At 37.2% G+C, this 16,487-nt stretch overlaps 1 protein-coding gene across 4 annotated transcripts in view; it reads left to right on the top strand.

The window, feature by feature from the left end:
• The window catches only part of LOC140335554 (sodium channel protein type 2 subunit alpha-like), a 91,157-nt gene that overhangs the window by 53,782 nt on the left and 20,888 nt on the right, over window positions 1-16,487 (top strand). For all 4 annotated transcript variants that reach the window (XM_072418269.1, XM_072418268.1, XM_072418270.1 and 1 more), the window contains exons 15-20: window positions 4,818-4,991; window positions 5,814-6,173; window positions 7,283-7,771; window positions 13,012-13,135; window positions 14,920-15,074; window positions 15,632-15,805. In XM_072418269.1, the coding sequence (XP_072274370.1) occupies window positions 4,818-4,991; window positions 5,814-6,173; window positions 7,283-7,771; window positions 13,012-13,135; window positions 14,920-15,074; window positions 15,632-15,805 (1,476 nt within the window). The remainder of the gene's footprint in view (window positions 1-4,817; window positions 4,992-5,813; window positions 6,174-7,282; window positions 7,772-13,011; window positions 13,136-14,919; window positions 15,075-15,631; window positions 15,806-16,487) is intronic.

Here is a 16,487-nt window from a genome sequence, read left to right as displayed (position 1 = left end):
ACCATTTTTTTTGTAATAAAAAAGGGTTTCTAACCCCTCCTCCCACAAAGAGTAAGGTAATGTAGAAAAATTTAGATTAGTTCCCCTTTTAGCAGCTGTAGTTTCAGAATATTGAATTGCACTATTTAGTTTTGTTTTTGTCAGCCAAAGTTCTTATCTTCTATGCTATACCTTCTCTTGCCCTATTGAGATCATGTTAAGCATTTTTAGTATGTGGTGTATCTAACTATAGATGTGCTATGTCTTGAATAGGTAAAAATATGAATAAAATGCTAGCTTTTTTTGTCAAAAGGGCAATTGCATTGTGCGATATAATCCTCTGATGAAGAAGAAAACCAATATTCATTGGTGTGTTACAAGCTGCAAGTTCTGCAGTCATAGTAGGCTCAGTGTTCTGTGAAGTCAGCAAATGTTCTGACTATGCAGAATGCATCCTGCTGAGCTGGCACAATAGAAGTGGTGCAAGCTTGTGTTTATTGAATGCTTTCACTTGCAGCTCTTCTAACAAAGGTCTCATTTGCATTGAAATGGAGAGTCAAGTGAAGATCACAGCATTGAGCATTAATGTGACAATTCTAGGCAGGGCAGGCCAGCCTTGGTCAATAAGGGTGCATATTTATATATATATGATTCCCAGCCTGTAAAAAGTAGAGAATAATCTACAGAAGGTAATCCATACTAACAAACTAATATTTTTTATGATTTATTGATTTGAATATATTGGTTTAGACAGCAATGAATGTGGCAGCACTAATGAAAATGACCCATCTTTAGGTCTTGCACAAACTAGCCAATACAATTACCAATCCAAAAAAATCCAAATCTGATTGCCAGGGAATTTTAAAGGAACAGCAGGCTGACTGTAAGCAACCTTTTTGTCTGGTCCTGAATTGGACTTGGACCAATTGGATTTGTTGATGAATATAAATTAACACATACAGCGTGTTTACAAACAATTGTGAGTTACCGATTAAGATTTGAGAGTTACCATCTGTTGGAGTATCCTTAGCATGGTCTTGTGTTTCATGCCACCTCCACTTGCAACATTTGAAAGGGAAATGTATTGCACTTGGTGTGCCATGTCCCAAGACTTAAGCTGCGTACACACGGCAAATTTTTCTCGCCCGATAATCGGTATCGGCCAATTGTCGGGCGAAAATCTGCCGTGTGTACAGTCGGTCGTCGTCCATCGTCCGACGACCGTCCTGGCGGATCCATGGACGATGGACGACGGCGGATCCTAATGAAAGGGAAGGGGAGCGCGCGCAGCAGGGTGCCGCTCCGTCGCTCTCCCCCTCCCCTCTCCATAGAGTATGAACGGTGCTGTATGTACAGCATCGTTCATGCATCGTGCAGTCTTTTCTCGTTGGAAAGGATCGTGAAAGATCCTTTCCAACGAGAAAAATTGCAAGTGTGTACGCAGCTTTACAATCAGACTGGTTTAGTGCAAAACTGATAAAGGATCTGCTTTTGTTATACAGCTGTGGTTTCATGACAGGGGTCACCTTTACTATGTAATGTGCAAAACAAAGACTGCTTATGCAGCAGATATCACAGCTGCCTGGTGGAAATATTGCTGTGTTCTGAGGGACTGGCATTGTTAAATGACATGGGGACAATAAATATGCTTTCCATGTGCTCTGCAGTGTCACAATGCACCACACTATTTTTGCATCAATATTTTTGAACAAGGCTTTGCTTATGATTAGATGCCAATGGACCTAACTGTTCAATTATGGATGGATGCTAATGGGCTGAACTCTTTATTTATGGTTGGATGCTGATGGGTGGAATTAATTGCTGAGTTCCTATGCGTATCATTGGTGGTTCTGAGATTTTACTGGTGGGGTATTTTACCATCTGCTGAATGACTTGTGCACAGACTAACTCTTTAAACTGGTGAAAGCAATTTAAAGCCATTGCAAATGATTGCAGCCAGGTTATAGTTTTCATCTCCTAAAGTGCATTAGGAAATGAAACATGGATTCTAATAAGAGCAATCTCAGATGTTCAGAATCAACAAAAGCCTTTAGGGATGGCTGCATATTGCATATGTCCTCTTAAAGCTGGCCACACATGCTGCCATCTGTTCAATCAGCTACACTTATTTTGAATACTACACAAATGTTAATATTTAACAATCAAAATGTAAAAAATAAACTGATTGAAAGAAACTAACAATTTTACAATGTGCACAGCTTTAATAAAAATAGTTTCAACTTTGATTAATTGTTCAAAGTTCCCTATGTGCAGTTTATGAATTGTTAAATCATACATAGGTTATGTTAAGACGAACATAAGAAAGAAAGATGAATCATCCATGTAATTTTAATAGTGTTTATGTCAAGCATCTACACAGCTTGGTTATCAATTTTTAGTGTTCCTAATGCCCAGTAATAGGTGTTCTTTTTGTGCTGCTTTCTTTCTATATCAGTAAAATAAAAAAAGAACAGTTTCTGGATGTCAAATAACCAATGTATCAAAGCATTTCTGATCCTTTCCCATTGACTTCAGTTAAAACCTTTCTGTCCATATATTATCTCACGTAAAACCGTTTGCACAAACTACTAATCTAAACATGCTGGAGGACAGAAGCAAGTGAGGGTGCTACAGAGGGTCTAAAATTTGGTAAACAGTCTCGGTGAAATATTACTGCCAATTGCTTAGGTATACAGAATATTTACTATGTTGCTATGTATTCAAGGAAGCAATATTTTAATGTTTTAAAGATCCACAGCAACCCCAACCCAAAATTAAAAACAGATTTTAATATAATTGGCTTGTATTGTGTTTATTGCATTCAAATTTTGTTCCTAAAAGTGTGCTTTTACTCTTTATATTGGTCTTGTTTATTGATTTCAGTAACTCTTCATTTAAAAACAAAATCCTACTTTTCAATTAGACCAGAGTTGTTCTTTAAGCCTCTTGGGTCTCATGGCTAATACTATAAACACTGAAAGAAGGTCTTTAAGTCGTTTTGAATCTGACCCAGATAAATGTCATAACTTCTCCGGATTAGCCATAATCCACTACAAAGTTTTCAATTCCTCTGCCAGCACAGATTTTGCACTTGTGTTGTTATCCCTTTCTACCAAGGCATGGGAAATTATTAGACTGTAATGCATGTTGTGTGCCACCTAATTAGCAGCCACACGTTGGCTGAGGTCGTCATCACCATGGTTTTTTCTCCTTTTCACGTATTTTTGGTGGGGGTGGGAGGATAAAAAATGTACCAGATTGTCACTCAGCACGGTACCTCTGGAAAGACCCAAATCACTGGTGCTTAATGGGAACTGAGCCGCTACCAACAGCTATTCATGTTTCTTTATTCCCTTTAAAACACATGCTTTTGTGAACCTTGTAGTGCATTGTGTAATCATTTACACATCATAACACAGTAAAATAGGTAGATAGATTTAATTTTTGACATCAATGCTGTTAAATGAATCCTCATATGTTAAATGTCACCATTTGCTTTTAATAGCAAAATATTTTTAAGAAATCTATTCCAGGTTTGTTGAATCACACAGGTTGCCATATGATAGTCAATCTTCGCCAGTCTATGAGATCTTTAATAAATCAGACACAGTGTGTTCTTTGGTTCCAGTACCTTCTTCTTTTTGAGTCCACTAAGCTTGAGACGGAGGATGCATAGCATGCCAACTGAATATAATTTAGATGAATTTGCTGACATAAACAGTGCAATAGCTCAGTGCATTTTATCTATTTTAGTCTAATTCAAAGGATATTGGTTTTCAGTGGGAGTTTCTGAAACAACTACAAACAAATTGCCTTTATCTATTTTTCCTAAGGGTACACATATCAGATAATCACCTGAGACTAATGGTTGTGCAAAAATCTGATATATGTACAACAGTTCACAGGAAGATCTTCACCCCTATGAAGGAGTGCATGGCAGGGTGCTGCTTTCCCATCCTCCCTCCTTCCCTCCCCTTAGAACAGAACAATCCAGTTTGTACAGCTCTTGTTTATTTATCTGTCACAGAACTATCACAAAAGATCATTTCCAACGTCAATCTATTCTTTTGTGAGCGCTGCTGCTTTTTGCTTCTTTTCTTCCTTTTTTGATCTATGGCCATCTTGATTGCTGGAAAGTGTGACTTAGGGCGCACGGGAGTTCATTCAGTCCCAAAAGCCACAGAAAAAGCTAGAATGTGCCACATATCCTGGTATTCTAAGCTGAAATGTGCATGCGCTGCTCAACAAATTTTGACAGAAGAGAACGATGATCAGGCAGTTAGGAATGTTTATTGCAGAAGGGATATTACCTGCCCCTTTCTGCAACAAAACCATGCCTGATCCCATATTTTTGAAGTGGATGTTTAGTTTAACTTTAAGACCTAAAAACTTTAGGTCTCAGTTTTATTATGGGATGCTTAAAAATACAAAGACAAAATCCAAAATTTGAGCTGCTGACCTGTTATTATCTAGTTACAGGATAGGGATGGAAAGGTGACCAAGCGAGGTCACCAACCTTCCTCTGTTGTCTGGGACATAGCACTCTTCGTACAGAAGTACAAAATCACATAAACATTCGAGAGGTAAAGCAGTATGTAAATATATATAAATAAATAAATATATATATATATATATATATATATATATATTGCTGTACCTAGCATTCAGCTTTACATGTGGAAGTCTACAGGTACTAAAAAAATACACAGTCTCTCTGACTATAAACTTGGTAGTTGCACAACTTCTTTTTCTAAAGCATTTTGAGAACAGATTTAATGAATCATTCTAAACTGCAAACTCAATTTGATAAGTTGTTCTGTATCATTGTCTTCCCATAGGTATTTACTGGCATTTTTACTGCAGAGATGGTCTTCAAACTCATTGCACTGGACCCCTACTACTACTTCCAAGTAGGATGGAATATATTTGACAGTATTATTGTCTCTTTGAGCTTAATGGAACTTGGTCTGTCCAATGTGGAAGGATTGTCAGTACTGAGGTCCTTTAGATTAGTGAGTATAAAAATTACCACCTAAACATCTTAATAAAGTATTGTGGGTAAATGTGAACATTGCAAAAAATTTTAGTAATAAAATATTTTTGATAAACTGCATAGTTTAATCTTGTATCAGTAGTACATATTTAGTCATTTTTGGAATTATGCATGCATATAGGAGCTTTGATATTTGTTAATTACACAAACAAGCTCAGGCTACTTTAAATGTTGAAATTTCACTAATACAGTCTAAAAGAACCAACTACTGATGAACATTAAAAATGTGACATCTGAAGAACAGTTAAAACAACAAATAAGTTACTTACCTAACACCTTTAATAATAGTATATTACCACATTATTACTTATCCCTAAGCCCTGCCTAAGGGGGGCGGACATAGCCCTAAACATGTTGGATTTTTGTGTCTTCCATCTGATTTTACAGGCTTTATTATGGTGGCTCTTTATTTCAGTATGGATGGATGTTTAGTTATGATTACATCAATTATTTTCTGTTTTTGTTTTGCTGGCTGAATCTGATTTGGTATGAGCCTTTTGCAGTCCTATACAGCAGAGCTCATTAGGAAGAAATGGGGGAGCAGAAAAGTAGTTATGCTGCATATTGATAGTAAGAGAAAGCAGAGTGATAGAGATGAGTTAATCTATAAAGATGTTCACATTTCATTCTCCACTTACAAGATTAGGGTTGGAGTAGAGTTGACACCTGCAAGTCTTATCAAATGAATCAAAGAAAAACAGGGTTGGGGGTTTAAAGAGGGACATCTGGAAGCTACATACTAATACTAATAATTGCTTATCTTGAAAATTTTCTTTTTCAGCTCAGAGTCTTCAAATTGGCAAAATCATGGCCTACCCTCAACATGCTGATCAAGATCATTGGTAACTCTGTGGGAGCTCTGGGAAACTTGACTTTGGTGTTGGCCATCATTGTGTTTATTTTTGCTGTGGTCGGCATGCAGCTGTTTGGTAAAAGCTACAAGGAATGTGTCTGTAAAATTGCACCTGACACATGTACCCTGCCACGCTGGCATATGAATGACTTCTTCCATTCCTTTCTGATTGTCTTCCGAGTTCTGTGCGGAGAGTGGATTGAGACTATGTGGGACTGTATGGAGGTGGCCGGTCAATCTATGTGTTTAACAGTGTTTATGATGGTGATGGTCATTGGAAATTTAGTGGTAAGTATCATGTATGTAAAAAAATTGATTTCCACATACCCATATATTTTTTTTTTGTGGCACTTAGATGTTAAAACGTATTTATTGATTTTTTTTAGATGTTTAGACAGGGCCAGGGTCAAACAGACCAAGACATTTTTTAGCAGTTTTACACAGGGGTAATAGCTATATAAATATCTTTAAAAATGATAAATTTGTATACAATTGGGGAAAATGTGCACCCGTAATAACTGAGCAGTTGCTCTCAATGAATTTTCCCTGCCATTTGAAGTACACTCCTTCATATTTAAGGTGGATACAAGAATAAGCACTAATATATATTATGATTTTTTTTGGGGGGGAGTGATGATTTTATAGTATGTATGCTCATGCAGGTACAACTTTTGATACATATTGAGGGGTTTCCTTAAAAGAATGCTATGCTTTTTCAGTTAAAAGGACCGGTAATACCAAATTTTAGTTATAAGTCACTATTATGCTCCTGATCACAAATCTGTGTGGCCAATTAGACCTAAACAACAAACAAACAACTGAAACACAATTTTATTGTACAGATATGTATTGTCCTAGAAAAAAAATAATGTACCGAAAATATGTTAAGTCCTCAGGCACACCTATGTAGGTTTCTACCAATCGCATATACATCAAGGCCAGATGACATTAGTTCCTTTTCTTACTGTGTAAACTTGTATTCCACTTGCCCAGACATTGATTAGAATTACTGATGACAGTTGGATCATGTATAAAAATGTGCCCAGCTTGGCCTAAAAGGAATATTTACAAATCTTTAAATTTTATCCCACCTAAAAGTGATATCATAGCTATAGGCAGAGGCTGGTGGGCTGCATCATCCTCTGGTTCCTTAAATATTTCAACAGTGAGATCTGTTTATGTCAACCTGGGAGTTTTGGGTCTTCCCACTCATCTTAGCCTGCTTCAAAACCTCCTGTTATATTTTATGTAAACCCCTTATATTGAATTTACCAGATATGCAGGCACAGAAGTTTAAGTGCAGATATCTAAAAAAGGGTAAAAAAAAATACATGTTTTGTTTACAAATATGTTCTAGTAGACCCATATAACATCTTGTCTTTTGATTGCATTCTCAGGTGTTAAACCTGTTCTTAGCTTTGCTGCTGAGCTCATTTAGCTCAGACAATCTTGCTGCAACAGATGAAGATAATGAAATGAATAATCTGCAAATTGCCGTGGCCAGGATGCACATCGGGATTGCGTACGTGAAAAAAGCAGTAAGGGAGTTCATCCAGAATGCATTTGTGAAGAAGAAAAAAGAGTCAGAGGAAAATAAGCCTTTAGAAGACATGCAGAACCAGAAAGATAGTTGTATATCCAACCACACGGCAGTAGAAATAGGCAAAGACTTTGAATACCTGAAGGATGGGAATGGCACAACGGCAACAAGTGGTATTGGTAGCAGCGTGGAAAAATACAATATGGACATGGAAAGTGATTATATGTCATTCATACACAATCCAAGTCTCACAGTGACTGTACCAATAGCTGTAGGGGAATCGGACTTTGAAAACTTGAACACAGAGGAATTTAGCAGCGAGTCTGACCTTGAAGAGAGCAAAGAGGTAAGTTATGTTTATGACCTTAAAATGTTGATTTTGGTAGGTACATAGCAGTTACAGGGTTTTTTTAATCATGACTAAGTATTCCAGAGAAGTTTGCAAGTCACAGCAGAACCGAATAGTCCAATGACTTAAAAAAGTTTTGTCTTTCTCATGAGACATGATAGGATTAAATGGGGTTGTAAGCAATGTTGCAGATTTGGTTTGTACTTCATGGACTGCCCCAAAAAGACAACAGAAACTTATGTACATCGTCACTTTTTAAGTGAGATACAGGTGCACATGTAGAATGTCCCTGTTTTGCTGTAGAAGCATGTGGATATTCACTGGGTCCAAGGACCTCCTGGACATTCACTCTGTACAAGGCTTCTGGCTCAGCTGATGAGTGTATAAACAAGATGTTGTGTTACCTTGTTAGTAAAGAATAGGTTAACTGTTAAAATATTATTACCCTGTATGGTGTTTGATTATTTCAGAACTTCTTACCAAGCTGCAGCAATTCTCTAGTCTAGTAAAATATCATGAATATAGTATATATGGATATAGTAGGATATCATTGGGAACAATACAATAAAGTGTGTGAATATTTAATTGTATGCATTCTTAAGAAGACAACAAAGATTATAGATGCAAAGTAGATTTTGTTTTTGTTTTTTGTTAGCGAAGGCTTCCAAATTCAATAATAGGCAATGATAAACTGATGGTCATTTTCACATCCTTAATCTCTTTATCTCTAGGTATGAGTAATGTTATTTTTATCTGTGTATTTTAATTTTGTACTAACTGGTGTGCTCATAGAGAGGTACATGGGAACTTACTAGGCTTTTTATTTTTGTTAGGTGGGGGGTCAAGGGCGTTAAGCAACTTTTATGTGCTCAGTTTTCTATATTTGATCTGTATCAGTTTGTCATGTGCAAGAAATATAGAAGTGCTAATATATTTGTGAAATACACAGACAGTACAAGAGGGTGCAAGTGTATGTTCACTGTTTGAACTTTATCTGTACTTTTACCAAAGATTTGGCCAAGCTTCATTTTTTTAATGATCCCATGATATAATATAATGTTATTCTGATTAATGATATATTCGGTGGCTAGAGATAAAAAGTATTGTACATATTATTCTTACTGAAGGGTATAGATAACTTCCTAGTAAGTTTTATATTTTCTCGTTGTCAAAAAGGCTCACTTCATTCAGCAGCTTTCTGAAATGAAAAAACTTCTGAAAACATTGAGAGGTCATGAAAACAACAGTGTTAACTGTAGGTTAAAAATGATCAAATAATACATTGGGTGACTTCAGAAAAACATAACCCAAAGTAGCCTATCAAATACATTTTATTCTCCCAGTGCAAAAATGATTTCAGTATTTTTGTAGCTATGAGCAGCATAAGCGCACTACACCAGCATTTGTGGATCTCATCATGTAATGGTCTGTCAGCAATCCGTTCTTTTCAGGATCTATCTGATTTAGACATGCAGTAGGGGTGGGTGGTCACTTGCTATAACTCAGTATAAATGTATGTATTTGTCACAAGCACTGTTCCTGCAAAAGCTACATCTACATTACAGCCTTGATCAATACCCAGCGTCCCTAGACTGAAGGCTGGAGTGGCTAAATGCAAAACCATACATAGTGTTGTTAGTGAATATATCTTCCCAACTCTAATCTTTCCAGTGAATGTAAGAGGACTCCCAAGTCATTACCTCATCAATTAGGACCCCTAATTGTTTTTCCGAAAAAGTAAGAAGAAAGACAATCATCTAGCAAAGAAAACACACATTTTACTTATGTCTTATATAAAATAAACAAATGATCAAAGTAAAAAAAGTATGTGAATTCTGAAACTATCCATATTGTCAATAACCTCAACCACCATCCCAGTGTAGCTGCTGATCAGACATTGGCAGGTAATCTGTACGACTGTAAACAAAACCGTGTCATGAATGGACATCTTCAGATTCAGAAGACTTTTAATAGGAATGACAAGACAACAACCTGACTGGTTTCTTTTTCTTAAGACACCCTGTTGTTAAGTTGCCCCATGTCATGTCATGTTGAATGAGCCAACGTATTTTGCACTTTAGATCGTTCGCAGATTTCCCGAAATTTGCTGTCCAATTGCATGATTTAGTTTTAAAATCATTAGTGCTTCAGTGATAGGTAGCTGTGCACATGCTGATTCAGCAAAGCAGACCCACGCCATACTTCACCATGCTTCACAGATGGAAGTTTTGGTGTTGTTTTATGGTATTTTGTTTTTTTTTTTTATACTTCAGGTATACTTCAATGTCCAATCTTTGTATACTTGCACACAGTTTTTTGGGAACTTGGTAGTGGAGGTGAGCAGAATTTTAGGAATCATGGAAAGCATGGGGGCAATCAGCATTAGGATAGTTGGTGGTGCAGTTACTCCTTAGCATCAGGAACAGATGCCTAAAACAGATCACTAATCCGGGATTGCTACATTTTAATGAACATCGATCGTATCAAACTGGTGGCAGACAGTGTAGTTCTTTTTGGAGTGACAATTCCACCTACTGCACTAAAAAAATCTTTTTGATGTGACACTCGATGGTAGACATGATAGCACCTGGATGGCATATTTCGAAAATTCTGGTTTAACATTCAGTTACTTGACACAGTAATTCATCAGGTCAAGAGTTAAGTTATCTGGCACAATGGAATACTTTTGATAGGATGATACCATCTGTCCTATCTGATCTTCTAACTCTCAGCCATCTCATGTTGCCTCTCCATGTTGCTCTGCTGGAAAAATTGGCTATCATGTTTAGAAGACTGAAATTGGCCCTACCTGTGGTGCTGCTGCTGGTTCTGCCAGCTGGCTGCTACAGTGGGGAATGGAAGGATACCTGCTTATGAACACAATGCATCAGTATCTGTCAGTACTTTTAAACCCTGAAGAACCATTAATTCTAATGAATGTCTAATCCAGTCATTTATAACCATGGTTCGATAGAACCCAAGAAATCCTCCAGAGGCTGCTAAAGATTCCTTGAGTTGTGTACCATCTGATGGCGATGGCATAATTATTTGACTGTCTCTGAAGGTAACATTCTGACCATCCCCAGAAAGGGGCATTGTTTTCCAAAATCATCATGCATCCTAATGATTCCTGATAAATCTTAGATGGGGTTCCTTTAGACTATAGGTCAGCAAACGTTTTTGGTCATTAGGCCATTTCAGGGGAAGGCAGGAGCACACTGGACCAGACTCTCTCTCAAGTCCCCCACCAGGAGCACACCCAATGGATATGGAGGAGAGGGAATGTTCCCTATTTACCCCGGCGACGGAAATGGTAATGTGGCCTGCGGTAAATAGAGAAGGGAGCCACCACACGGAGGCTCAAAAGCTGCATGCAGCCCTGGAGCTCCGGCCGCTCCAGCAGTTTGTTCCGGCTCCGACGCAGGTTGCCGGTTGGCATTCGACCAGATCGGCCAGGGGGCATTGAGCCAAGACAAACTACTGGCTAGGCTGTATCTGGTTTAAAGGCCGGAGTTTGGGAACCCCTGCTTTAGACCAAAACATTATTTCAAAGGTTCTTTAGGTAAGAAGGATGGTCTGATCTATTAAAAATTATTCTTATCACGTGGCCACCATTACTGGTTTTGCAGATATCATAGGATCATACATATTCTGCAAATATAACCTTCTTCAATTGTCAATATACATTTATTTTGTACTAACTTAGATGGTTTTGACCTAAAGTTATTTTGTGATGTCTGTGTCAGAGCTTGGTTAGATTTACGTAGATTAGTTTTTACCCTCATGTCTGAGTCTGTGTAAAATCCCCTGAGCGTCATTAGCACATTTTCTGAACATTTTAATGCAGCTCTATTACAAGCTAATTATGGGTCAAAGGATAGCAACCATTGCTTCAGCAATAATTCAGTTTTGTTTTTATGTCTGTCTATGTTTGTAAAAATTAAACAATTAATCTTAGAATGCTGTTTACTAGAACTGGTTTTCTCTGAAATATAAACAGCTAAGTCTGTGTGTGCTTTTGCAAAAAGAATCCTTTGTAAAGATTAGTCATATTTTAAGCAGAAAGCTTATTTCCAGAAGTGACTTGCATTAACACACACATTTCTTGCATTGCCATTAAATATTGTGGCTCCCCAAACGAACCTTACCACCGTGGTACAGCACAACACAAATGAACAATGAAACACCTAGATTTTAACTGCCCCATATCCATTTACTTTAAGGAGCACCTGTTATACCTCCGAGGCGATGATGGGTACTATCAGTTCAAAGAGATTTGTATTTTGCTTAGAGAGTTAGGTGACTTTGGAATTGAATCATGTTTGTGATTGCATTTTACCAATTGTCATAAACATGATACATAGATTGAACAGGTTGTAATTAAAACCAGCCCCAGAAGCAGTGTTTTTCAGCCTTTCTAAAATGGTGGAACCCTGGAAATAACTTCAAGTTTTAGGAAACCCTTGCAATATATACTTTAATCACAGCTCACAGTATATTAAGATGGTCAATAGGAAGAATATAAACCTTACAGATTGTCATAAATTTCATTAAACTTCCCTGTGAGGCACAAACAGTTCATGGTTCAAGGAACCCCTGGGAAAACAGCCCTAAAGACTCTAATATATTAAAATACAGTAGTAACTTGGTAGGAGTCCTTAATCCGTTCCAGATCCTTGGACTTATACCAAACAATTTTTTCCCATAAGAAATAAAGGGAAAATGATTAATCCGTTCCCATGAAAAAAAATCCTATTGTTATTGGCATATTATACGTTGATGGGGCTGTTTGAAATAATTTAAACACTGCCTATTACTAAAATAAATAAATACAAAAGCAATTAGATGAAATAAATGAACATTTAACCTCACTTTACCTTGCTGAGAAGAGTCAAGTGCCTACTAGGATGGTGCTGAGAAGGGAGGAGGAGGAGATGTTATGTAATTCACAGAGAGTTATAGTGCCGGTTGTTCACTAAATGGTAGCATTTGGCGTACTGACACTCGTGGGAAGTCATGTCTTTGTTTCGAGAGAGGTAAATTCGAGAGGGTAGCGCGTTCTAGCACAAAGGTTGTATACCAAGCAAACTTTTTTGTGTCCAAATAGGACTTATACTAAGTTGTACTTATTCCAAAGCGGACTTATACCAAGGTACCACTGTATATTGATTACTAAGTATTAAAGCCTATCTTGCCTGTCAGCAGTGGCTCACCTTGATGAACCATTTCTGTTGCAGAAACTGACCCTATCCAGCTCATCAGAAGGCAGCACTGTGGACATAAGACCAGCTGGGGAAGGAGAACCTGCAGCGTTAGTGGAGCCGGAAGAAGTTATGGAGCCAGAGGCTTGCTTTACAGAAGGTACTTCTACCAGGCTGTGATACATTGTCCCCCACACACTCAGTTTTCATGTTTTCCATATATACAGTCACAGCAGAGAAATATTTATCTCTAAATTAGCCATTTAAAGGTTCAATAGATGTATTTTAGCACTGTAATAATTACCCTCTGTGAGTTAAATATATTTCTCCCTGTGGTACTCCCTACACAATTACATAAGAATTCATTAAACACAAAGAGGTTACACATGAAAGAAAAAATGTGAACTGAATCAAACTGAAATCATGCAGTAAAATCTTAGTTTAGGTATGCCAGCTTCAGATTTATTTTTATTAAGAGATCCATACTATCATTCAAAAGTTTGCCCATGGAAATGCCATTTAAAAAAAAAAGGGCATTACATTATAATATTGTAAAATTATGTTTGTTAATTATACTCTTTTGTAGTTGTAGATGTGTCATAATACGTGTCAGAGGTAATATTAGTGTTTTGCGGCGCCTACACGTAACAATGTTTGAATTCAAATTTGTGCCTCTTAGATTCCAGGCCCAGGCTCCACACAGGACCTAACTTTTTGCCACGTCGAGCTCTGCACCATTATTTTCTGTCTAATATCTGAGCAGGACTGCCTATTAATGAGAAATCATACATGAGTATCCATGGGTAGCACCTTATCTTAGGGAATAGGGTTTAGAAGTCTGGTCACAAGAACCAAACCTGTCACCATCAGTATAAAAGATATCATACAAGTTTTTCCACAAACTCATCATTACATCCTTATTACCAAAGAACATATTAAAGAGTCAATCAAAAACCATCAAATAAAATGACACTGTGGTAATCCACACATAATTGTCCATTTGGACTGTAAATTATTTACATTATTTTACTTCCTTATAAACTGGCCTCAGTTTTTTCAGTGCAGGGCTAACATTGTTTAATTGGCTATGCATACAGTATATAATAATACAGCCTTTTATAACGTTTTTTACCCATGGGGGATTCCTAAAAAATTTCCCAAATTTTAGGGCACCCCCTTGACCCCATAGATTCATCAGGGGTCACTGGAAACTGCACATGCTCCAAGTGGTGTTACACCCGGAACTAGACAGAAAGAAAAATAGTAAGGGACATCTTAAGAAACCCCCGAAGGAACCTTTGGGTTCCATAAAACCCTGGTTGAGAATGGTTGGTATAGTAGATAAACTGCAGTGGAGTTACTAAACCCTTTTAAAAACCTTTCTGTTTGGCTGATGCAATTGTTGTAATCCTTTAACCCAGAACAAGTGATCAGAAAGGTTCAGAAATCTGGCTTAATTTTCTACTTAGTTTTGTCGGTGGCCCAAGCAATATAGGAACCAGAGAAAGGCAAAAAAAAGTATTCTAAGCACAGGTTTTCCTTATGTAAATGAGGCCTCACCCTGATAATCTGTATGGTTCCCCTTGCTTTTACATATACATGGCCTTGTAGAGCCATGCTACTTTAATTTATAGGTTTACAAATATGTCTTCTAATGAGACACCTATCCATGTGCCATTAAAAACTGTCAGCTATGCACATTCTAAGAAACCAGCCTCCTGCAAGCCAAATAGGAAAGAAAGACAGAAGAATTTAGTATTTTTTGGTCATCAGGTGGGTAGAGATGAAGTCTAAATGACCAGACAGGATCCCCTGTGACATTCGAATATTTTGTAGAGAGCCAAGTCATATAAACAGTAAAGGCAAAAAAATATAAATCCATTGCAAGAATCAAAGTTAATTAGGTTGCATTTATTGAAGTGTAAATTGTGATTGTCTTAACAGGGTGTATCAGGAAATTCCCATGTTGTGATGTCAGTATTTTGGAAGGCAGAGGAAAGCAATGGTGGAACCTAAGAAAAACATGTTTTAGGATAGTGGAGCACAACTGGTTTGAGACCTTCATAATCTTCATGATTCTTCTTAGCAGTGGAGCCCTGGTAAGTGCTGTTCAGTTGTAAACATATGTAATCTATCACACTTGTACAAACTGGATCTGCAGAGCCTTCTGCAAAGCACCAAAACATTGTTAACTTTTTTATTTAACCTTAATTTCAGAATATTAAAGGTAATCATTGATATCTTTAGAGCTTTTTTTAAAGAGACATGCTAGATAATTGTATACCTTGGATGAATATCTAGCACTTGAAAAATACTCCCCTGACGACATTTAGCAATACGCCATGGTGGATCACTAAACAAAAAAAAATGGAGTCGACTGCTGTCATTTTCTGTGGAAGTTGGTGCTTCCCACTCTTCCTCACCCTTTCCTTCTCCAAAGAACTGAACAGTGCTGTGCACTAATTTGTCCTACTGTCACTGGAAACAATCTCAAAATTGTTTCTAAAGACTAGACTTAAGGTACACATAACTTTTTACTTTTACGATGTGTTTAATCATTGCTTTAATGCGCTGTTATGTTAAGCATTGTTTTCCTTTTTTTCAGTAGCATATTGAATATTAATATGTCACAAGCCTGAACTTTCTTTTATTGTAGGCATTTGAAGATATTTACATAGAACAAAGAAAAACAATTAAAACCATGCTGGAATACGCTGATAAAGTCTTCACGTACATCTTTATCCTTGAAATGCTTCTGAAATGGGTGGCCTATGGATTTGCAAAATACTTTACCAACGCCTGGTGCTGGCTGGATTTCCTAATTGTTGATGTAGGTATTTAGACACGTCTTTCTTTTCCTAAGTGCCTTTCAGTGAATTATTCTCAATGTATGTCTTCAAGTAATATTAAATATGTAAACAAAATTGCACAAATGCTTACAAATATGTTTATGTTGAATATACAAAGTCAATTAAACCCTGCCTTTAAACTTTAAAGTACTAGTTAAACCTCCTGGGAAAAATGTCACATTTACTTATCCACCCTTACCACCTGTGTGTTATCAATACAAACACATATCTAAGTTTTCTTTATGTTCTTGTATGGGTTTTGTACTTATAGTGGTTTGAAGTGCATGGGCATGGACATTAGAAGCATTTGTAGGCTCTTCAGTTTAACAGGTGGAATGTAATATCCCATAACCCTAAACCCATACAATGGGCCTGATTTATCAAAGCTCTCCAAGGCTGGAGAGGATACACTTTCTTCAGTGATGCTGGGTGATCCAGCAAACCTGGAATGGATTTCTTCAAAGTATTTTACTATTTGTTAGAAAATGTTTTGAATCCTGGACCAGATCGATTCCAAGTTTTTTGGTTCACCCAGCTTCACTGAAGAAAGTGTATCCTCTCCAGCCCTGGAGAACTTTGGGCCTGATTTAGTAAAGATCTCCAAGGCTGGAGAGGATACACTTTCACCAGTGAAGCTGGGTGATCGAGCAAATCTAGAATGCA

Source organism: Pyxicephalus adspersus, chromosome 7 (assembly GCF_032062135.1).
Source record: "Pyxicephalus adspersus chromosome 7, UCB_Pads_2.0, whole genome shotgun sequence".
Lineage (NCBI taxonomy): Eukaryota > Metazoa > Chordata > Amphibia > Anura > Pyxicephalidae > Pyxicephalus > Pyxicephalus adspersus.
Note: the sequence above shows the minus strand (reverse complement) of the source record. Positions and strands in the feature narration are given on the sequence as shown.